General features: G+C 44.6%; 1 protein-coding gene across 6 annotated transcripts in view; it reads right to left on the minus strand.

Moving 5' to 3' along the window:
* Positions 1 to 671: 671 nt before the first annotated feature.
* The window catches only part of SEMA4F (ssemaphorin 4F), a 31365-nt gene continuing 8940 nt past the window's right edge, over positions 672 to 23096 (minus strand). For 3 of the 6 annotated variants that reach the window (XM_025453681.2, XM_025453678.2, XM_025453677.2), the window contains 10 exons: positions 18889 to 18982; positions 9511 to 9630; positions 9261 to 9412; positions 8437 to 8615; positions 8073 to 8220; positions 7728 to 7950; positions 7484 to 7593; positions 7214 to 7374; positions 3270 to 3328; positions 672 to 3022 (listed from right to left, as the gene is read on the minus strand). In XM_025453681.2, coding sequence (XP_025309466.1) covers positions 2412 to 3022; positions 3270 to 3328; positions 7214 to 7374; positions 7484 to 7593; positions 7728 to 7950; positions 8073 to 8220; positions 8437 to 8615; positions 9261 to 9412; positions 9511 to 9630; positions 18889 to 18982 — 1857 coding nt within the window. In that variant the 3' untranslated portion in view covers positions 672 to 2411. The remainder of the gene's footprint in view (positions 3023 to 3269; positions 3329 to 7213; positions 7375 to 7483; positions 7594 to 7727; positions 7951 to 8072; positions 8221 to 8436; positions 8616 to 9260; positions 9413 to 9510; positions 9631 to 18888; positions 18983 to 23096) is intronic. The other 3 variants (XM_025453679.2, XM_049095383.1, XM_049095384.1) reach the window with 3 other exon arrangements.

Genomic DNA, 23096 nt, shown 5'->3' on the forward strand with positions numbered 1-23096 from the left:
TGCACCTTTCTTTAGCTCCCTTAGCCACAAACAGATCCTCTCCCTTCCCACATACCCCCACAGGTAAAAGATCATGCAATCAGTTATTCCCACCATTTCTTTGGGAGTTGGCTTCCCATTCCTGTACTATCACTCATTCTTGGGGCTTGAACATTACACTAACTAATGGGTGGATCTGTTATCTTTGTGGCTATCTCCCTCTTCATTTTTTTCCTACATATCTCATCTCATTTTCCTCCAACCAGAGTCACTGTCCAAGGACCAAATGCTGCAAAGCCACTGTGATCTGGTCCCTCTCCTCCTCAAAGAGACCCCAGGCCCTTCTGACATCTCCTTACCTCTCTTCCTCCCCCCAAATGGAACCCATAACCTCAAGAGAATAAAGTGAGGATAAACACAAGCACACAAAGACTTCCTCCATTCTCCTATAGAACTAGTATGATCACTAAGCTCAGGAACACTTGAGGATTGTAAAACCCACAGGTCCTGCCTCCTAAAACTGGACACTGGCAGCCAAGATCTGGCCAGAGATGACGCAGGACAGGATCTCTGTGTGAGGCAATGATCCTCCTCCCACAGAACGGGGCTTACACTGATTGCATGTGTCATGGTTACCATGGCTAAGCTATAGGATGATGGCCTCCTAGGTCAATTTTTACAATAACAACATCTACTGGTATAGATAGTGCTTTATTGTTTACATGTTTCCCCATTTCATCCTTGCAGCAACCCTGAGGTAGGTATTATTATCCCCCACTTTACAGATGAGTAAACCGATGTTCCTCCATTAGATTACTTGCTAAAAATCATAACACTCATTAATGGCAAAACCACTGATAATCCTAAACCCAAGGGGACTCTTTTGAATAGTTCACAGGTTGCTGCCAAGGAAAGTAGAGCTGAAAACTTCAACTGGGAAGGGCTGGATCATTCACTGGAGCTCAAGGGGGTCCCCCAGCAGGGATGAATGAGGCACATACTCGGGCCAAGACCAGAACAGAGCAGGAGAAGCCTAGAGCATCTGGGAGCTGTAAAGCAGGAAGAGGTCTCTATGTTTGGTAGAAGTCGACAATATCTTCAGATACACGCAGAGTCCAGCTTCCAGAGACCGGAGAAACAAGGGGGCTTCCAGCAGCTGCAAGTCCAGGGACTGACCCCAGGGAAGGGACAGCGGGGTTGGAAGAACTCCCACTGAGTGGCTCCCCCTCAGCTTAGCCACTGTGGTGACCTGGAGGCAGGGTCCTTCTACTTTGTTAAGGCCTTGAGAATCTGATGAAAGCCATACCCACCCACCCCCACACCCCATAAAAATAGATTCACGTGTACAGACAATATTTTGCATACGATTTCAGGGAGTCCATGGACCCCAGCTGGAGAACTTCTGACTTAGGGCAAGGGTGTCAACCTGAGTAAAGTCACTGATACAAACCTATTTTTATGCAATTTCTATTTCCTAGGACCGTTCCCTTTTTGTTGTCCCTTAATACTTAAGAATGTTACAAAGTTTTTTTAATGGGAGCCAAAGAAGGGAGTCCAGCCTTTAACTCCAGTCAGAGAAAGGAACAGCTGTGTGTGGCAGTGGTGGCAGCCAGGAGACAAAAACAAAGAGAATGATGGGATCACATGTATCGCTGTCCTTGCCACCCAAAAGGTCACTTTGAGAGTTATTCCTCTACTCAAGAGAAGGGTTGTGGAAGGTGATAGGGATGGGGTGGTGGTTTGTTTCCTTTTAGAAAGGAAAGGCATTCTTTCACTGGCTACAGGGTCTGAAATTCTGCAGGCAAGGCCTCCATTCCAACCTTCTCCCACCTGGTCCCACCTTGAGTACACCTGAGCAATGCCCCAGTGGTTCATGCACATGGCCAGGCCTCCTATGAACACCTGTGTATTTACACACACTTTCAAGGAAGAAGGAAAACTGGGGTCGGGGACATCTCAGGGCAGAGATTTTATGTTGCAACATGGGGATCATGCACTCCCCACAGAGAATCAGGTAAACTAAGAGAATGAATGAAAGGACTTAATGCACACTAGCCCCCCACCACCTTTAGCGCTCTTCCTTCCAGCCAGGCCCCACCAGAAGGCAAAGTCAGAGCTATGTCCTGTTCCCCAACCCCAAACTAATGGGCCCAAGATAGGGGGCCAAGGCTGAATGGGTCACACCGGTTCAGAGGGCAGAGGTGGGGAAAGTCCTGATTCACTGCAGCTAGCAGCTCTGATCTCTCATGGGAATCAGGCAATCAAGCACAGGCTTGGCCCCGAACCCAGCCAGGTCCAGAGAGGGCAGACTGAAGTGTAAGTGATTATGCAAAGACCAAAGAGAGCTCAGAGACCATGACCATCTTCCAGGCCCAGTACCCCCAGCACCTCAATGGTCATTCCCCTCCAGTAGTTACTAGCAGTCATTTGCCCTAGATGGATGTTTCATCACATGTGGCTAGAGGAGCCCCAGTAAGCCTAATGTGGGCTGGGCTCGGGCAAGGATCAAGTAGGAAGGGTGGAGGGAAGCCCCCAAAGCCACTGCCCCTCTTGGCCAGGGCCAGGGGCAGCCGCTCATCTTCAGGAGAAGGAGAGGGAGGGTCCTGGCTATAGCTCGTGGTCCCAGATGGTGGGGCCCCAAGGTCCAAGCCCACCTTATCTCTAGCCAGAAGTTCTCTCTGTCGCCGTCTCTGCTGACGCCGACCAATCAGAAGGAGAGTCAGGGATGCTGCAAGAACCCCCAGGACAAAGCCAGCCAGTCCAGCCCCCACTGTGTGGGCCTGACTTGCGGGGCCCCGCTGGCTGCCCCACACCAAGCTGTAAGCAGCCACCACACGGGCTGCCCCACCCTCCTGACATTCGCAGGCATAAGCACCCATGGCTCCTGGGGTCACCACCACCTCTAGCCCATCCCGCCGGGGGGTAAGTGCAGTCACTCCACCGGGCTGGTGCCACACACAGGATGCCCATGCTGAACTTGGGGAACATGGTAAGACCACATGTGCAGCTGTAGCCACAGGAACTTCAAACACTACTGGGTGTTCTGCAGAAAGAGAGCAGAGGCATGAAAAGTGGTAATGCTACCAGCTGGAATATAATGCAGTGAAATATGGCATGGTATCAGATACAAGAAGGGGCCATGGGGACAAAGAAAAAAGGGGATTCCCAAAGACAGTAAGACCATGGGTCACCCGCTGCCATATCTTCCAATTTTTAAAGTGGGTACAAAATGGACAACATTCTAGCCCCCTTTCACCCACTTCACCCACATTCCCCTAAACCATACAGACCTCCAGGCTCTCTGGGACACAAAGAAGAGACATCTGCTGATTCTATGTCTTGGACCAGCCTGTAGAGAAGAGAACACGTGGTAAATCCAGTGTCAACAGCCCCTTCTGCCTTCTTCAGTACCAATGAACACTCAGTACTGTAATGGAATTACATCTCCCACTGTCTCATAAATCATTCCTGAAACTATCAATCAACATTCTCTTTACCAATAAAATTTCCCCCAATATCCCTTTTACTCCTCATGACACTTGCCATGTCAAATTCTACACATATTTCCAGCAAACTACAGAGAATTAAATTTGCAGTAGGTCTGCTGGAAAGGTGGTTGGGGCGTACTTTTAAAAAAATGTATACAGGGATGCCTTGATGGCTCAGTCTGCCTTCAGGGCATGATCATGGGGTCCTGGGATGGAGTCCTGAGTCGGGCTCCCTGCAGGAAGCCTGCTTCTCCCTCTTCCTCTGCCTATGTGTCTGCCTCTCTCTGTGTGTCTCTCATGAATAAATAAATAAAAACTTTTAAAAAATAAAAAAAATAAAATTTAAAAATAAAATTTAAAAACGCATACACATGTTCCAAGAAATGCATCTGGGTATCCACAACCACAGGATTTATCTTGGGGGGGGGGAGGGAGGACACAAAAACTACAGTTAACCTTTTTTGCTGTTAAGAGGAAAAACTTCTTTTCTATAAAAGTTTATCAAAATTCTGTGAGGGTCAGGAGAGGACTTTTTGCTTCATAAAAGCTGCTCATCTCTACATAGGAACTTTCTCCAACAACAGTCAATGCCTATTAGCCTCTAACGGATCTGTTTCAAACACCACAATCCTGGTACTTCCAAGGATGTGCATGAACTATGTCTGACACAGGAACAGCAGGATGGAACCACTCACTCTAAACTCCCAGAGGGAGACCTCTACCGAGCTATGGATGGAAACCAAGTTCTATCTGCACACACAAAAGCCTCAATCAAAGACAGACTCCATTTGAGTGTGAACTCCTTCAGCATGAATTAAGGCTCCTAAAATGAGTTCCAAGATTGGTATGAATACATTACAGTCTTCTGGGTAAAACCAAGGTCGCTTAGTCTAGCTGAGAGTGGAGAACTTAGGAAGGCCATATGTGCAGACATAGCCACAGGAACTCCATAGTCTGTCTTTCTCACTTGTATGAGTCGAGATGTGGAGGAGAGAGTACAGAGAAGTAACAACTTGGTGGGGTACATGGGTGGCTCAATCAGTTGGGTATCTGACTCTTAATATTGGCTCCGGGCATGATCTCAGGGTCTTGGGATGGAGCCTCACCTCGCCTCAGGCTCTACACTCAGTGGGGAGTCTGCTTCTCTCCTTTTTCCTCTCCCTTTGCCCCTCCCCCTGCTTGCATGGGAGCACTCTTGCTCTCTCTCCTTCAAATTAATTAATTAATTTTAAAAAATACTAACTTGGTAATTTCTTGTATTACCAGGAAATATACTAGCATATACATATACCCCATACCCCGAGATACATATATATATATATATATATATATATATATATATATATATATATGGATCCTGAGGTTCAAGTACACAGTATACAATGAAATCCTTATTTTAATGGATATCAAAACAATAAAGCACTTGCTTAGTCCTAGACATCTAAAAGTTATACTTGTCTTGGACATCTAAAAGTTATACCCAAGAGAAACTACTAGATCAAAGTTCTTAATGAAAAGCTAATTCCCAAAACAAGTACTTTTACTTCTAAAATATTATGGTAGCCTTATGGTTCAGTAATATATACAAATATACTGTAAATTAACAGGGCTTCAACATAGGAAATCTCAAAGTCAGTTTGAAAAAAGTACTTTCCAAGCCATCAATTTAAAATGGTTCATTAAAGGGAATCTCACATAAAACTGAAAAGACTTAAAAAACACATCAATCAACTTCAATTGATGGACATTATTTGGAGCCTAACTTAAGCAACCACCTTATAGTATACTTAATTGAGAAAACTGGAACACTGACAGGATGTTTCAGGACATTAAGTTTATGGTAAGATAATGATACTATGGTTTTGTTTTATTTTTAATTCCTTCTGTGTTAAAAATATATACTGCCAGATTTATAGATAAAGTGATGTTTGAGATTTACTATAAAATAATTGGGAGTGAGAGAGGGTATTGGTGCAGCAAGATTGGCCAGGAGTTGATAGCTGGTGAAGGTGAGCAACAGATGACAGGAATTCATTGTATTATTCTACTTTTGAATGTTTGAAATTCCTTATAATAAACTGCTTTTTAAGAGAATCCTTATCTGGGGGGGGGCGGTGGGGGGCATCTGGGTGGCTCAGTCAGTTAAGTGTCTGCCTTTGGCTCAGTCTTGATCTCAGGGTCCTGGGATCGAGTCCTGTGGCAGGCTCTATGCTCTGTGGGGAGTCTGCTTGTCCTTCTGCCCCTCCCTCCTCTCATGCTCCCCCCTCTTAAATAAAAAATAAAATCTTTTTAAAAATTTAAGAAGAAAAAAAGTCCTTACCTGATAGAAATACATATCAAAATATTTCAGATGAGTATGATGTCAAGGATTTGCTTCAATGTGACATACAATTTTAAGCTAGCTGCTGAGGGGAAAAGAAATGGCAAGATCCCCCAATGGTCAAAAGGAAACCAATTAAGACATTGCCAGAGTAATCCAGGCAAGAAGTGACAATGGCGTGGACTAGGGTGACAGTGGCAGGGATGGGAAGAAGTGGCTATAGACTGGCATGGGACAAATGGACCTGGAGTCCGTACACATTGCAATATAGCACGGGCAATTCTCACTTGGATGGAGGGCCCATTTTTGTTTTTTTGTTGTTCTGTTTAAATTCAATTTGCCAACATATAGTATAATCCAAAGCTCATCTCATCATGTGAGGGCCCTTTTTTTGTGATGAGAAAAACCATAGGAAGAGCACATGAAGGAAAGAAGAAATGACAGTGCATGCTAAGACTGGCTAGAGCAGCTGGAGCTGCTTGTGAAGACTCCCAAGGGAATGTCAGGTGGGCGGTGAAATACAGAAGTCCACAGCTCAAAGACACATGGGTGGTGGTGACTGGCACTCAGCTGGTTCACTAAAGTAATGGGAACAAGATCTAGACAGTGCGTGGAAGTGTTAAGAGAGGGACTGAACCCTGAGGACTACCCACATTTAGAAGCAGGATGGGAAATGAATTCTAAAGGAGACAGACCGTGGGGGAGGCTGGAAATCCAGGAGGACACAGAGTCACAGACAGCAAGAGGCTAGAATACTGCAAAGAAGCTAAGAGGAAGCAGTCAACTGTGCAAATGCTTCCAAGAGCTCTTGTAAAATAAAAACCGAGAAGTGTATAGCAACCTAAAGGTGAGACATACGGTCAGAGCAGGTCCCACAGAGAGGCAAAGAGCATCAGTGAGGCAGCACCACATGGACAGACACATAAGTCAGTATGAACTGACAGATGGACACCGAAGTGACACAAGCAGAATACACACAAACACACACAGAGGCAGGGCATCGTTAACAGATGAGAAACATTTTTTTAAGTAGCTCCACACAGGGCCGCCTGGGTGGCTCTAAGCATCCGACTCTTGATTTGGGCTCAGGTCAGGATCTCAGGGTGGTGAGATGGAGCCCTGCATCAGCTCTGCTCTGAGTGTGGAGCCTGCTTGAGATTCTCTCTCTCCCTCTGCCCCTTCCTCCCACCCCACTTCCCACTCACATGCATGCTCTTTCAAAAAATAAGATAAGATAAAAAATATAAGATAAAAATAAAGTAGGCTCCATGTCCAACATGGGGCTTGAACTCATGACCCTGAGATCAAGGGCCTCATGCTCTATTGAATGGGCCAGCCAGGGACCTCAACAGATGACATACAGACACAAACATGTGGATGGGTCAATGCCCTGGAACAGCAGGCAAGAGACCAATGCAACACTTACCTGCCATGCTCCCCAGCATGGGCCACACATGCATCCAGCTGGAAGCTCCAGGCACAGACAGGGTCTTGGGCCAGAATGCACTCTGAGCAGCTCTGGAGACGGCCACAGTTGGTTGTGTTCACTTGTGTCACCTCTGTACGGGAGCCCACCAGGAGCCAGTTCTATAGAAAGAGTGAGGAAGAATGTGCTGCATCTCCCAGATCTCAGGGTAACAAACTGGCTCTGGACTCAGATGTACCCCCAGCAAACTCCCCCAAATCTATAACTCACTTGATACAATTTCATACTCTCAACTGGCTGTGGCTCTGGAAATAAGGCCAGATCCTCCAGGACGCTGAGCTGGGCTCCAATGCGCACTGCTCGGTGGAGGTGTCCATCCTCTAGGAAGCAGACAAGTGGCAAGACATAACAATTTAACTGTTCCTGGGACTTTGACACCTGTATATATGGGAGCCTCTCTGTGACAGGAGCATGCGTACACTGAATGGGCAACTTGCTTGACCATTAAACATACCTGTCCCCAGGTACAGCACATCATACTCTTTCCCTGAGAGGCTGGTCACCCTGTGGGCCACAACTCTGAGATAGGCTGTATCCGTAGTGACGAGCAGGGGATGGTCATCAGTTGGAAACACTGGCCTGTCCATGAGGGGGTGGTCCCGGATAAAGGTGAGCACACGATCGGGCAGGGAGAGCGATGAGCCAAACTGCTGGAGCTTCATGTTGTTGGTGATACACTAGAGGAAGCACAGGATGGGTGAGTTTCCCAGGGGCCAGCAAGTGTCCGTGATGCTTAGCTGGGCCCTTTCATTCATGCAGCAATTCAGGTGTGAAGTGAAGAGGTCCCTCACTCCCTCACCTCTCCAGGTCTGGGCTGGGGTACATCATTATCCATGACAGGCAGTCCCCTGTTGCAGTCATGTTTCAGCTCTCTGAAGGGACCATTCAGCACGGTCCGAATGTCTTGTGGTCGGAAGGCACAGACAGCAGAGATAGCTGCTCCCTCCCTGTAAGAGCCACAGGTTGGAGCCAGGTACTTGGGAGGGAACTATGGAGAAGCAACTCATCCCCATCAGATGAGATGACCCATGAGAAATACAAAGGGAGCCACATTGCCTGCTCCAGGAAGAGCCCACCCCTTCTGGAGCAGACAGCACATACACTGCATCCGTCCCCATGTATGCCCCACCCTGTAACTCCCCTCCACACCAGGGCCCCCTCACCACTGGGAGGAAAAGATGCCGTAAAAGATGGGGGTCTCCGATCTGTGCTCAGGCCGAAGAATGGCCACATCCTGCAGGATACTGGAGGCCCGGCCATGCTCAGGCCCTGGACATAGCAGGTCAGCCTTCAGAAATGTCGTCCATCTGTGCTGGAGGGTCTTCCGGCCCCCGAGGTCCCCCTGGGGTGACAAGCGCATGGCAAGTTCTCTTTAGAAGACCAACATTGTGGGAGGCATGTGGACACCAATATAGGTTTCCTCCTGTCTTCAGGGCAGACACAGACAGATGGGAAAACAGATGCACAGAAAGGCAAGGATGGAGATACAGAGCACTACAAGGGGTAATGAGAGACGGGGCTGGATGGGGTCACAGTAACAATGATGGGGACCAAGGTCATTGAGCACTTATAAAATATTCCCCTACGTGCTTCCCATAAGTCACCTCATTTAGTCCTCAAAACAACCCTTCTAGCTAGAGGTCATTTAATAACCTCATCTTACAGAGGAGGTTCAAAGATGCTAAAGAACCCACCCAGAGTCACAGAGGCAGAACAGGTGGAGCAGGGCTTGAACCCAGAACTAGCTCTCAACAGCTCTTGCCGTTAACCCCCACACTAGTCCACCTCCTGGGGACAGTGTGTTATAAGGGTATCTGTGGGAGTGCAAGGCCAGAGCCCTTCCCCCACACTCCCCAAGCTCCCAGAAAATAATCCAAGGCAGAGGGAAAAAGGAGACAGAGGAGATACAAAGACAGAGGCCCAGAGAGGAAAAGACAGGACAAGGGAGCAGAAGATGACAGGCAGACAGTTGGGACAGTGGTCTCACCGCACACACACGGGCCACCCGTGGGACCTTAATGCGTTCATATGAGTCAAATGCTCGGGAGGTCTCCGTAAAGAAGAAGTAGATCTCATCATCTCCGTCTTCGTCCCCCCACTCAGCTGGGCTCAAGGCCATGGCAGCAGCAAAGGCTGGGGCTGGGGAGACCAGTGGCCTCAGATACCCCAGACACAGTCTGGGGCCACCCGGTCACAGCAGGCTCTATCCCCCAGAGCACCCCTCTCCCTCTCCCCACCGTTAAGCCAGGACGGCAAGGTCTCTGTCCGAATCCAGTCCTCTGTGCGACCCACAGCCCGGGAGATAATCGGCTCCGTCCCCAGGTAGTTTTTCACAGTGGCAGCATAGAGGACCCCCCCTGCAGGGCGACAGGGAGAAGACGGGCTGTTAGAGATGGCTGAGAGAAGCAAAAGGGGCTGCAGGCAGAGCAGGGGATAAAGCAGGGGCAGGAACCCTCAGGAGCTGGGGGCCCACCACATGGCACCCAACAGGCAGGTGGCATCTCACTTAACATCAACATAGACGTAGAGTGCTCCAGAATAGAAAAGGCTACCGGTGTTAAGGGAAAACTGTCAGAATATTAACATGCAGGAAGGAAGGATAAGGTCGGCCCTTGTGAAAATTAGGGGGTTTTTTTGTTTTTGTTTTTTGTTTTGCCTGTTGGCTTGCTTGTTGTTGCTGTCATTGTTTTAGGGCCACCTCTCCCCTATCATGTACTAATTATACTGTGACTCCCTAGGAAGGGGGTTTGCTTTGCAGCAGGCCCCAATCTTAATTCTGCTCTCCCACTCTGGTATTCGTGTGAAGGAACCTGTGTTCTTTCTGATTAGGGGGCAGGCACTGCTCTGGAAGAAGTCACAGTTTAAGGCACACCAGCATCAGTTGGGGGAAATGATCAAAACACAAGATTCCTGGGCCTGGGGCCCAGTGATTCTCACTTAGTAGAGTTAGGGGATGGCCCAAGGATGAAGTTTCAAACCAGCAGTGAGAGTTACCCTTACGTGGGTGATTCTCGGGACCTCACTTTGAGGAACAATAGCCTGGGGAAGTAAAGAATGCTTCACACCAGCCAGAGGAAGCAATGAGGAGTCGGATCCTCCCTGTTGGGACAGTGCAAGGGACAGAGGTGCTCCAGGGATGGTAGGGACTGGAGAAGAGAGGATCACAGGCACGCAGAAGGGGAGAAATGTAAGACAACTAGAGCCACCCTGTGACACAGCCAAGGGGTCAGACACGACTAGGAGAAAATTACTCAGGGAGCAGTAAAAAGGTCCTGTGCACCCTGGAGGAGTTTTGAGTGTCATAGGAACCCTGGGGAGAACAGAGTGGCATTCCTTCACCACATACTAGGTCCAAGCCACTGTGCCATGTGCACATCATTGCCTCCAAGAGCTCCCACCTGAGTCTGGAAGACAAAAGTATATTCAGACACCAGGAGGCATGGATGAAGAGATGTGTAGGGGAGCACAGAGGAGAACCCAGCCACATCTAACCAGGGAACAGCATCCAAGAGGTAACATCTGAGCTGGATCTGAGGAATGAGCAATTTGCCAGATGGATGTACTTCAGGGAGGACGACAAGCAGGTGGGGAAGAGGGGAGCCGTGTTCAAAGATGTGGGGTGCTCCCCATGGCTGCAGCTCTCAGGGGGCAGCGGGGGTTGCTAGGCTAGTGAGCAGAGGTGAAGCTGGAGGTGAAGAGATGGGCACCCAGTCATGAAGGGTCTGCTCTGCCATGCCAGGGAATGTGGACTTTCTCTTACAGATATGAGTAAAACTGCAGATTTTCTTGAGGAAGAGAGTGACATCACCAGTTTTGAGTTTTCAGGAGCTAATGCTAGTTCAAAGGCCATTCACAGAATCCAGGAAAGATCAGAGGGGCTGGAACTAAGGTAGCAGCAGAGGAAATAAAAGGGAAAGGGAGAGAAGGAAGGAAGGAAGGAAGGAAGGAAGGAAGGAAGGAAGGAAGGAAGGGAGGGAGGGAGGGAGGGAGGGAGGGAGGAAGGAAGATTGGGGGGCTATTTCTGAGGCAGAATTGATTAACAAGATTTGAAAATCAACCGAACATGAGATGTGAAAGAATGGAATGAAAGAGTGTCTTTAAGGTCTCCAGTTTATAAGATCGATGACAGCAGAGGGTGATATTAGGATCAAAGTCAGGAAATGATAGGAGAAAGCCCCTAAAGGAGGTAATTGGGACTCTAGATGTGGAATGTGCTACAGCTGATGTCCCTTCAGGATATCTGGTTGGAGACCCTGGAAGGCAATCAGACAGAAGGGTCCAGGCAACAGGGCCAGTCCAGCAACCTGGGAGTCAGGCTTCAGCCATGCCATGAACATGAGAGCCAGGAAGAAAGAGGAAGTGAGAAAAGATCTCTGGGAATACCATCATTTAAGGGGAGAGGCTACTGAAGACAACTAGTTAAATCAAATCAGAGACACTAGAGGAGCAAGAGACTGGTGTGCTGGAAGCTGGTGCTTGGGAAGCCCAGCCAGAGCCACGGGGACTCACACCCCTTGAAGGAAGCATTGAGAAGTAAGGCCACTCTGGTGGGGAGTACAACCATCCTAGGGTCACAGATGCCTGAGTAAAAGTGCACGTCTCAGGTACTAGAAGAATAATCACTATTTTCATACAAAGCAAAAAAGGGTCAAAAAGCCTCTGAGGGCAGCAGCAGAGGGTTAGGATGGGGAGGGTAGACTCTTCTATCATTGGAAATTGTGAAAAGAATTCAAGTGTTCTGAAACTTGGAAGGCCTGGCTTTGGACCCTAAATACTTACAAGTAGTATGATCTTGGGCAAATTAGCTCCAGGTACCTCAAACAGAATGGAGATAATGCCACCCTCCACTCAGAGTGGTGTTAAGGGTTAAATGTGATACAAACATAGAGCCCACATAAGGCCTAGTGCATGGGTGGCACCCAGCGCATGTGAGTTCAGGCTCCTTATGAAACCTCACAGACCACAGGCTTGAGCTGTTGCCAGAGGTGGAGGAGAGATGGACCATAAAATGGCATCCTATTGCCTCCCAGAGTATTTCAGGAAGGAGAAAACCAGGTTTAGGGCATAGTCTGGCAGCACTTGGAGCAGCACATGCCAACCCCCTGTACTTCCAAGGTGGGGGGAAAAGTTGATACAGAAGCCAGAGTTACAATGAAAAATCTCCCTATAAGCATCATACACAAAACACTCTAAAACCCAAACTCTGGCAGACACTGTTTCTTGGACACCCTGAGAATGAAGAGAGATCTGTGGAGGAGACAGTTATGAATATGTAGGAGCATGATTGGGTGTATGGCGGGGGGGGGGGGGGGGCGGACAACAGACAAATATTTTGCAAGGACCCAGCAGTAGATGGATGTAGAAGGTCCCAGAAGTTTCTAAGGGATCAACAGGGGCAGTCAGCTACTCTGGAGCTTAGAATTGCTTAAGAGCACAGTTATTCAGAGGGAAAGAGCAGAAGGTCGCTGGCACTGAGTGACAGGAGGAGGGGTCAAACACTTTGGGAGGAAGTAGCAGGGTTCCAGTTTTTCCAGGAGTACCAAAGGGCTTGTAACACAGTCTCAGTCTTTCTCTCTCTCTCTCTCTCTCTCTCATACATACACACACACACACAAAGACACACCCCAAGGAGAAGGAACAGCAGCCACTATGCTCATGAGGACAGGAGGACACAGGATCACCACATGTCCTAGATTCTCCAGGACAGTCTCAATTGCAAATTGATGCTGCATTGCTCATATAATAAAATATCCCTGTATGTGAAATCATTGGCAAGGTGGATCCCATAACGGATCGATTCAGTAAACATTAAAACACACATTTGCTTTGACAAAAGATAATGGGCAAAAGAGAGTGAGGCCCACAGTGCTGAATTCAGTGAGCAAGGTGGTGAGAAAAAAAACACCCGGCATAATATAACCCCATTTTTAAAAAATATGTATATGTCTACAGACGTAAGACAGATTGGAAGGAGCTACTATTTTACAATGTTAATATTTATTTCTGATTAATAGAATTACAATGATTTTTATTTCCTCCTTTCTACTTTTTTGTACTCACTGAATGTTTGTTGTAGTTACCATCTTTTTACTTTTATCATCCCCCAAATTAAGATATTTTTCATTTTGGAAATACTGGGGAAGAAAAAAAAAAAGGACTGAAAGCCACAAAAGATGAAGCATCACAACCAAAGAAAAGTCACAATGATGTGTGGAAGTAGATCTCTCTTTGCTCAAGTGCAAGGCCTGTGACATAGGCCTCCCAGACGTGTCAGCAACCCAATACTGACAGCCTAGGACACTGCCATGGCTCTGAGTATATCACTACACCCTGGGGTTTCAATTTTTCACTCTGATACCAAAATGGCCACTTCTAAAGAAGATTTACAATAGGAATAATCATTCATTAGCTTAAAAGAAAAGGAATTTTAAACGTGCCCTGGCCTTCCTTTCTCCACTCCCTTTTCTTCAAAGTCAGAGCTTTGCAGGATAGATAGCTCCTAGCCCAATATTCTTCATCTCCTTATCTAAGGATTAGGCCAGCTGGATACTTGTTTTTTTTATACATAACAGCCTACTATGAAGATATAATTAGGTAGTTGGAGATGTAGTTTTTATTCTACCCTTCCCTCTGTTGGTCACATAGGATTACTAACTGTGTTGTTTCAGTGTGTGAATGCTAGTCTTGGGGCAAACACACTGAATTTAAGAGGTAGGCTTGACCCCAAAATGCTGGCAGCACCCTATCTGGAACATTTGCAGTGCTTCTTGGCAGATGCAGTAATCGCAAGATGCAATGAGATCAGAGATGATAAAACATAGTACAGATTCCCAAAGAGAAAAAGCAAATACTCCCTCCTTCTGCTCTTCTCCATAAAAGTCCTATTCATTATAGGATGTGATAAGCAGAGCCAAAGGATGACCGACTGCTGTCTCCAGCTGTGGTACTTGGGAGGGTAACAGTACTCAGAGGAGGGGACATAGGTGGTGGAACAGGTTTTGGGGGAGGTGAGTGAGGATGAATTCAATTTGGGACATGCTTATTTTGAGATCTCTTTGGGACATCTATGTGGAGATGTCTGGAAGGCAGTTGCATATGTGGTCTGTAGCTCCAGATAATGTCTGGGAGGTATCAGGATGCAGTGGAAACAGAATCAGGGAGGCTGGTTGAAATCACAACCACATAGGATGAGAAGAGAACAGGACCTTGAGAGGGGGCCCAGGGAACCCCAATGTTGAAAGGACGAGTAGAAGACTAAGACCTTCTGGGATCCCTGAGTGGCTCAGCGGTTTAGCGCCTTCCAGGGCGTGATCCTGGAGTCCCGGGATTGAGTCCCACATCGAGCTCCCTGTGTGGAGCCTGCTTCTCCCTCTGCCTGTGTCTCTGCCTCTCTCTCTCTGTGTCTCTCATGAATGAATAAATAAAATCTTAAAAAAAAAAAAAAAAGACAACTAAGACCTTCCAAAGGAGACAGACAGAACTGCCACTGTTCTTAGGCTATTGTGAACATTACTGTCAAAATATTTGCATTTTTCCAGGTTAGAATAGTATAAAAACAGACACTGAGAAAAATTTAATTTTATCTATGTGCAACATAAATAAATGTCATATTTGAAGACAAGATTTCTGAGGCTTTTTCCTAAATAAATGCAAGTACCAATAAACACATGGAAAGCTGTTTGACCTCATTAATTGAGATGCAAGCAAAAATATATAATATTGGGCTCTGGAGGTGGTCACTGTGTATTTATTAAGTATATTACTTGGGACTGACAAAGGGTGCAATGAAAGAGAGCCTCTGGTCAATACTGGCAAGACTAACTGGAGGGCAATTTGGCCAAATCCACCAAGTACCATAAAAACCTTAACACCCTTTGGCCCAGCGATTCTACTTTCTGGATTGACTCATACGCAATTAATTAGATTTGTGTAAAGGATTTGCATAAACATTTATGTGAAAGGATTTCCTCTGTGGCAATATTTATGAAAGCAATAATTTATTTTACATTTTGAATGTATAATTATATGGAAATAGGACTGTGCTACATTCAAGTGATGGAAGAGTATGGAATCACTAAAAATCATGTTTTGAATAATTAATTCTGAGAAAATTTCAGTATATAATATTAAGTAAAATATTCATGATAATTCCAATATGCATGATAATATCACACAGACACAGTAGAAGACAAGACTCAAAAATAAAAACACTGATTACTGAATTACAATAAACTTTTCACTTCCTTCATTATATATTTCTATATTTTCTCAATTATCCACAATGCACACTAATTTTTATAATTTAAAACTAGAAATGCTCCTGCTATTACATTCTAATATTATTTTCATTACTAAAAGTTCTTCTTTTTATTTCAACATACCTCTATTATCCTTACGGACATTTTTACAGATCCTAACTGGGAATTTAGGTCCTAGTTCTTACATAATGTTGTCACTCTTTTCTATGCTGCTATTTTCAAAACAAAGGGGCAGCAGAGTAATCAACATTGAAAATGCCAGTGAATACTGGCACTTATGTCAAGTGTAAAGAAATTTAAATTATAGCCCTTTAAAGTACGAACTTCAGAGGAAAACATGTAATATTGGTATTGACTATGATTTGGATCGAAGAAACATGGAGAAGCTAGCCATTCTAATCTGTTAGAAAGTGACTTATCATTTCCATCAATTATCAGCTGAAAGGCAACTTGAATTTTATTATCCGAAAAAAAAAGACTTGAAACCCTTTTTCCTTTTTGAAAATGTTCTTTGTTATACGATGATCTTATTTGTGAAATTTGTGTTCTTAAACCACATGCTAATGTGAATTCACTTGCTGACTGGACCACAGAGAGATTACATACAGAAGGTTGAATGTAAAGATTACTGCTTGAAACAAAGAAAGTGTGTTAATCAATTACCTTAGACTGATATAATTGAGAAGTCATTTTGTTGATAAAAAATTATATAGACTCAAGAGACAACTGCTAAAACTGATAAATCTTTCTTAATGACCCAACAACTGGCTCAGAGTTTTGCCAAAGACCTTTGATAAAAAGCCAAGAAAACTATTGACTAAACTGTTTTTATGCAAACATATATGACTATAAACAAGGTCTTGTCAATTTCAATTGCCGATGGATGATAAAAGGACAAATTATGTATTTACTAGATTTAGACTTATGTTCATTTTCAAAAACTTTTGTCATTTTATTACTTTTCAGAAAAGGGGTGTCATTCACTCTATGACTAAGAATGATTTAATTTGTATAGCTAGCTTTTAAGACATTTCCTATAAAGCCATGCATAAGAAAAAAAAAATTTCACTGTTAGAGCTTGTGTCCCAAATTCTGTTTTTCCTAAAATGTAGTCCAAAAGAATGGGTAAAAATTAATTTTATGATAAAGCTCACAACAAATATCAGTGAAGAAAGGGAAAGCAATACAATGAATGCTACTAAGTCAACTGATTAGTTAATTGGGAAAATTAATTTAGATCTCCATCTCATGCCATGCATCAAAGTAAGTTCCAAACAGATCAAAGAGTTAAACATTTGGGGGGAAATTTTATAAGAAGAAAAATTTTTATCTGCTTTATAACTAAAAAAGGATTTAGTTTAAAAACAAATGTAACCACAAAGGAAAAGATATAGATTGAAACACATAGCCTACCTGATAATTGGCCCAAGAATATGAGCAGAAGATTTACCAAAAAAGAAATAAAAATAAGTACTAAAAATATGAAGAATGTTTAATTCCACTAATATTCACAGAAATGCAAATTAGGGGTGCCTGGGTGGCTCGGTTGGTTAAGTGTCTGCCTTTGGCTCAGGTCATGATCCCAGGGTCCTGGGCTCCCTGCTCAGCGGGGAGTCTGCTTCTCCCTCTTCCTCTGCCCTTGCCCCCAGCTTGTTCTTTCTCTCTCTCTTGCTCTTAAATAAATAAATAAGATCTTTAAAAAAAAAAATACAAATACAAATTAAAACAAGGTGCCATTTTTTTTTTAATTTTTATTTATTTATAATAGTCACAGAGAGAGAGAGGCAGAGACACAGGCAGAGGGAGAAGCAGGCTCCATGCACCGGGAGCCCGACGTGGGACTCGATCCCGGGTCTCCAGGATCGCGCCCCGGGCCAAAGGCAGGCGCCAAACCGCTGCGCCACCCAGGGATCCCACAAGGTGCCATTTTTAGCCTCAAGTTAGCAAAGATCTTTCAAAATGACAATATCATTCTAGTAAAATTTATTTGAGAAGAAAACAAAACACTCTCATTCCAGCTGATTTAGAGTGTAAACTGGAACACTCTTTCTAAAAACTCAATTAGCGACAAATAATGAGCCATAAAATGTTCACACCCTTTGAAATAGTAATCTATTTCCAGGAATCTTGACACAATCTAAAATGAGAATAAAAATTAATGCACAAAAACATTCATTACAGTGTGATGGGGACTATCAAAAACTTTGAGGTAAATTAAATTTGGAAATCAAACTTATATCAGTGATTTGGGATTGCTTAATTAAATTATAGTATGCTCACAGGATGGGTAGCAACAGGTTGTTAAAATTTTTCTTCACAAAAAAATTTTAAATCATACAGAAAATGCCTATGATATAAAGTTACATGACAAAATTCAAAACTAAATCCATGTGGCATGACATTTAAAAGCCCACAATCTATGCACACATAAAATTTCTATTAACCTGTTTTTGTACACTATTGTAAGAAAATGGCTGGATTCTCACTGAATTTGAAGGGTGTGCATGAGGTGGTCTGACCTAGAATATAGGCTACATAGCATACAAACAATTCACTTTGTGGCCACTAAAGAATTACATAGTCATTCTCCAAAAAACGATGTAGGCATCAACAGTGACTGAACCCCTGCACACTTGAACTGTATACAGCTTGGTCAAAGGAAGTAACAGCAGGAATTTATTTAAGTCATTACTGATGATGGATTTCTCTGAGCAACAAAGAGCTGCCCAGCAAAATTTAAGTGCCCGAATATAAATGCAAATGCACACACACATATAATTAAAAAGCTAGAAAGAAATATCCTGCAATATTGGCAGTTGTCGTCTGATACTTTAGAGGTGTGGCAGACATCAGACACTAAAATTCCTCCCTTCAGTCAAACTAGTCACATTATTCAAGGGCTCAAGAGCCACATGCAGCTAGCAGCTATCGTTTTAGACAGCACAGACATAGCACATTTCTACTGTCCTGCAAAGTACTTTGGACAATGCTATTCTACAAGGCTTCTTAGGTTCTTCTTTATACTTCTCCTAAATCTATTACAATATGCACTGTAGTAGATTCCTCTTATAAACAGGGGTGGGGGGGAGCACCATGAGAAAAGAAAACAAGGTTAACAGAGCAAACACTCACATTCACAGTGCAGAGGATACGTACTCGAGAGAAAACCCAGGGGCAGAATCTGGGAAAAAGCAAGAGGACACAGGCACAGTGGGGAGAAAAGAAAAGGCTAGAAAGAGACATGGGAATGATAGACATTGCAAGGAAAGGAAAGAAAGGACACAGAAATTCTAACAGCAGTGGGGGGGAGGAGGCAATTACAGCAAGGAGCCAGAGGGCTGGGCTCTCCCCACTCACCAGCCATTACAGCTGCTGACCGCTGAGCTGGCTCAAAAGGACATTTCCCCCGGCCATTCTCAAGTCTTTCAACCTGCTGGAAACTGGACACATCCTATAGACCAGAAGGGGGCAATTGGTTTAGGGTCACAGAAAGGCTCATGGTGAGAATTACAAAGATGGTCAGATGAAGGAAAAGCCCAATTTCCATTCATCTCCCACTCACCCGCTACCAACCCGAGCTCCCAGTCTGCTATTCCTGATTCCCCCACCCATTCCAGCATTTACCCTCTCTGCCATCCCCCTTTACATCAGTTTATTCCTCCATTCCCCTGGTACCAATACCCACATGCCCTGGTGACAAAACACCGCAGATGGCCCTAGAAGACACTAAGAGGCCAAGAGGCAGATCCTTCCTCTGAAATGCTAGGGTTTGCAACTGACTGGGGACCATGTGACAGGACAAGGACAATGAAGGGAAGAAAGCAGGTCTGCTGAGGACTAGAGCTCTTAGGAAGGATAAAGAAGAGTGCAGGACGATATGAGACCATCTCAAGTCCTGGGGCTGAGAGAGAAGGGCCATCCTCCCCCTACTCCTACCCCAAGGACAAAAGACAGGACCAGAGTCAAGGATACATAGAAAGGAAGAAGGGAATCTGCAAAGTCAATGAAGACCTGAAACTCAAGACAGAATTCACTGATTTGGCAAGTAACTGCCTTCTTCATTCAGGGACTATAGCAGACCCAATCTGGACACGAGGCAAGAGATGTAGGAGTCCACCAGGGCCAGCCAGGAGTTATCTTACCTGAGCATCCAGCATGAAGACAGCCTTCAAGATAACATTTAAAAACGAAAACCAGGGATGACTTCAACCGGAAACTGGCAGGGAAGTTAAGTCTGGCTGGTCAGGAATCAAAGTTATGGCTTAGAAGAGCCAGACACAATACCTCTAGTTCACTAGGGAAGGTATGTAGTGTTGCTGGAGCCTGATTACATCAATGGTAGTTGGAATAGCAAAATAGTTCTATATCCCCTGAGTATAAAAATACTACAGGCCCATTCTGATGGCTCATCTATTGGCTATAGTTAGTAAGTAAGGTTTTGTTTTACCAAAAGAGCCTTGAATAAGTCCCATTAAAATTAGATGTGATCTGAGGTTCCCAAAAAGGGAACACTGGGTCAAGACAGTCTTCTGGAATGAAGGGCCCCACAAAGGCACAAGCATCTCATCTGTGTGGCAGTGGGAGCAATCTAGCTTGAGAAAAGAGATGGATGACAGCTCAGCAAGAGGGTGCCAAGATGTCTGGGCACTGTGGACAAAGGTTAATAATACATTCTACGGTGGCTCTTCTTACCTCTCATCTCAACTACAGCAGCAACCGCCTTCTCTCCATACTACCTAGCTTTGCTCCTAGTTTACTCTCATATCCACCGCAGATTAATATTCCTACAATATCAGTCACTGCCTTGATAAATTTTTAAGCAAGAGAATGACAAAATGACTCACCATTGCCTAGAATATAAACCCATTAGCCCAAATTACTTCCTAATACTGCTCAAAATGAATACTTTCCTCTGACCAAACCCAGATGGCCTATTATTTCCAAAAAACAAATCACACTTTCCCATCCCCGTGCCTAAGACTACTCCCTTACATTTCAGCTAGGACTCTTTTCTCAGTGCTCATCCTCCTAACCTTTATGCAGCATCTGATATTTTTTACTTACTCCCTCCTTCAAATATCCTGTCTTGATTCTCTTAGAAGTCTACCCTCCTCCCCCTAACAGTTGCTTCTCTATCTCCTTTGGTTGCTTCTATTTTCCTTTCTAGCCCCTAACTGTGTAAGGATCAATCCTTAGTCCTTGTCACATATACTTAAATGACCTCATTCATTCTTATACTTCCAGCTAGACTTTCTATGCAAATTATTCCCCAAATTCTCTGAAAGTCTGATGCCTTCCAATCTCTGGTCCATGTCTGCCCTTGGCTGCTGGGCTTCCTCACAGAGATGGCCTATCAGCCCCTTAAAACTCAGTATGTCAAAATGAGTCCTCATCTAGTTTCCTCAAACAGCACCATTGTATTATCTAGGTTTATAATATTTAAGCAAGTTAGGCATTAACTAGACAGGTTATGATTACTGTCTTGTCAAAGTGACATTTAATTAGGGTCTGAAGGGGGACAAGGCCACTCCACTACAGTCTCAGTCTGAATGTTGAGAGTCTTCATTGTATCATCAGTTGTAGCAAAGGCAAGTCCCTCCAGCTGAAAGACAGAGTTAGGCAGGAAGGTTCTCACTGAGTTGTAGGGGTGGAATCTCCACATCCTTTGGTTTTGGCCAAATAGGGTACAAGACAGATAAAGGACCACCTGGGGAAGGTCCTTTATCTGTCTTGTACTCTTCTTGGCCAAAGAGGGGGAAAAAAATAAAAGTAAAGATAGTTCCTGTTACATGAAACAGGACAAATGTCACAGGACATTGAAGCCACATAAGGTCTTTCTGTGGTGCATGCTGGACTAGAGGGACAGGGTAGTGGAGCAGAATCAGACATAGCTGGATTTAAATCTTGGCTCTGCCTCTGCCAGCTATCTAATATTAGACATGGTACCTAATTTTTTGGAGCTTCCATTTCCTTGCTTATAAAATGGATATAAATAATACTTAATATCACGGTATGGTGCTTAGAACTAAATTCAATCTTGAATGTCAAGTATTTAGTACCACACCTGGGACAGAGTATACCTTCAACTGGGAAGTCTTGTCATTGCTATTGTTAAGTCTAGCATTTTTCTCTGTTAACTGCTAGAATTCCCTCAACAAAGCAAACTAAAATATTCTCCTCCAATGTCCAATGAGCTATCACTGAATGGTAGCACTCCACATTGTCAGAGCTGGTAGGTCCAGTGCTTGAATTTTGTTTTGTAAAAACCTCCATTTCTCTGAGCAATCAACTCTGAGTGGGTTGTTGTGTCTGGATCAGCTAGTCAAAGCTCTTACATAATAGTTACACATGGTCTCAAAGTCAGCAGTCTGAGACATGAGAGGTTTGACACTAAAGCTAAAGCAAGAACTTGCTTAAGCATACAGGAGTTGCCAGGCAGCAGGATAAAACAGTAAAGGTAAAAGAGAGCATTCAGGAAGTCTAGAGGGGAGTCTTAATATAACGGCTTGAAGAGTTAACACAGCTAATTTTGGGGTAAGGGGGCTGTGCCCTATAGTCTCCTACAAACAAGCCTTGACCAAAGGACGGTTCTTTGCACAGAAGTAGACCCCTGGCTTCATTCTGGTTGCTGATTTCTCTCAGAAGTGGATGACGACCCAAGTCACACCAATCCTGACAGGATATACAGAATATTTTATGCCTAGATATTTAGAATCTAGCAGCCATTAGGGTCCCCTTAGATAGCCAAGGAAGAACAGAAGGCCCTAGGAGACTAACTTGAAGTGATCATGTTGTCTACAAGCCGTGGCACTGGAATTCACACCCATGGGTTCCCCATGGAACCATTTTCCCTATAGGAAAAAGACCTACAGGGCAATGGCAGTTCCACCACTACTTTCCAAGCTTTGTGAGAACTGTAAGGAAACTATACCCTCAATATCACTTGATAGGATATAGAGGTTTTCAATACCACCGCAAACTGGAAACCTTCCGAAGATGAGGAAGCTATCCACACCCTGGTGGAGAGTCTTCTATCCACATCGTGAAAAGGACTCGACTAAATCCCAACCAACCCCAGGGGCAGCTGGAGGGACTGACCAGGGCGATTAAGCATATACAATTATAGCATTCAAAACCAGATATATGAGGATGGTCTTCAACAAGGAGAACTTTGGACATAGACACACTGATGAGATCCAGGTGGCAAGGACTACTACAGTTTGCAGAAGGATCAAGTCAAAATCTACAGTTAAGGATCTGAGCCAGGACAGGGAGTCATTGCAGTCCTCCTATTGTTCCTTGGAGCAGAAAGGGAAGCCACTGAATACAAAGAACATGGGAGGCTTTTAACTCATCCTAGGTTTTTGTCACAAGCATGTGCTGGCAGAGGACCAGTGACTGGCTATTGGATTGCTGATGGGAAAAGCTGAGGGTTCAAAATCATTAAGACCTTCCTGAGATGCTACCAGCCCCATTAACTCTAGACACCATGACAAACCTAAACATAACTAGGAACATATATGTCCCAAGCCTGCCTGAGTGTGACGGTGGAGATGCCCAGGGCT

The sequence above is a fragment of the Canis lupus genome, chromosome 17 (genome assembly GCF_003254725.2).
Source record: "Canis lupus dingo isolate Sandy chromosome 17, ASM325472v2, whole genome shotgun sequence".
Classification (NCBI taxonomy): domain Eukaryota; kingdom Metazoa; phylum Chordata; class Mammalia; order Carnivora; family Canidae; genus Canis; species Canis lupus.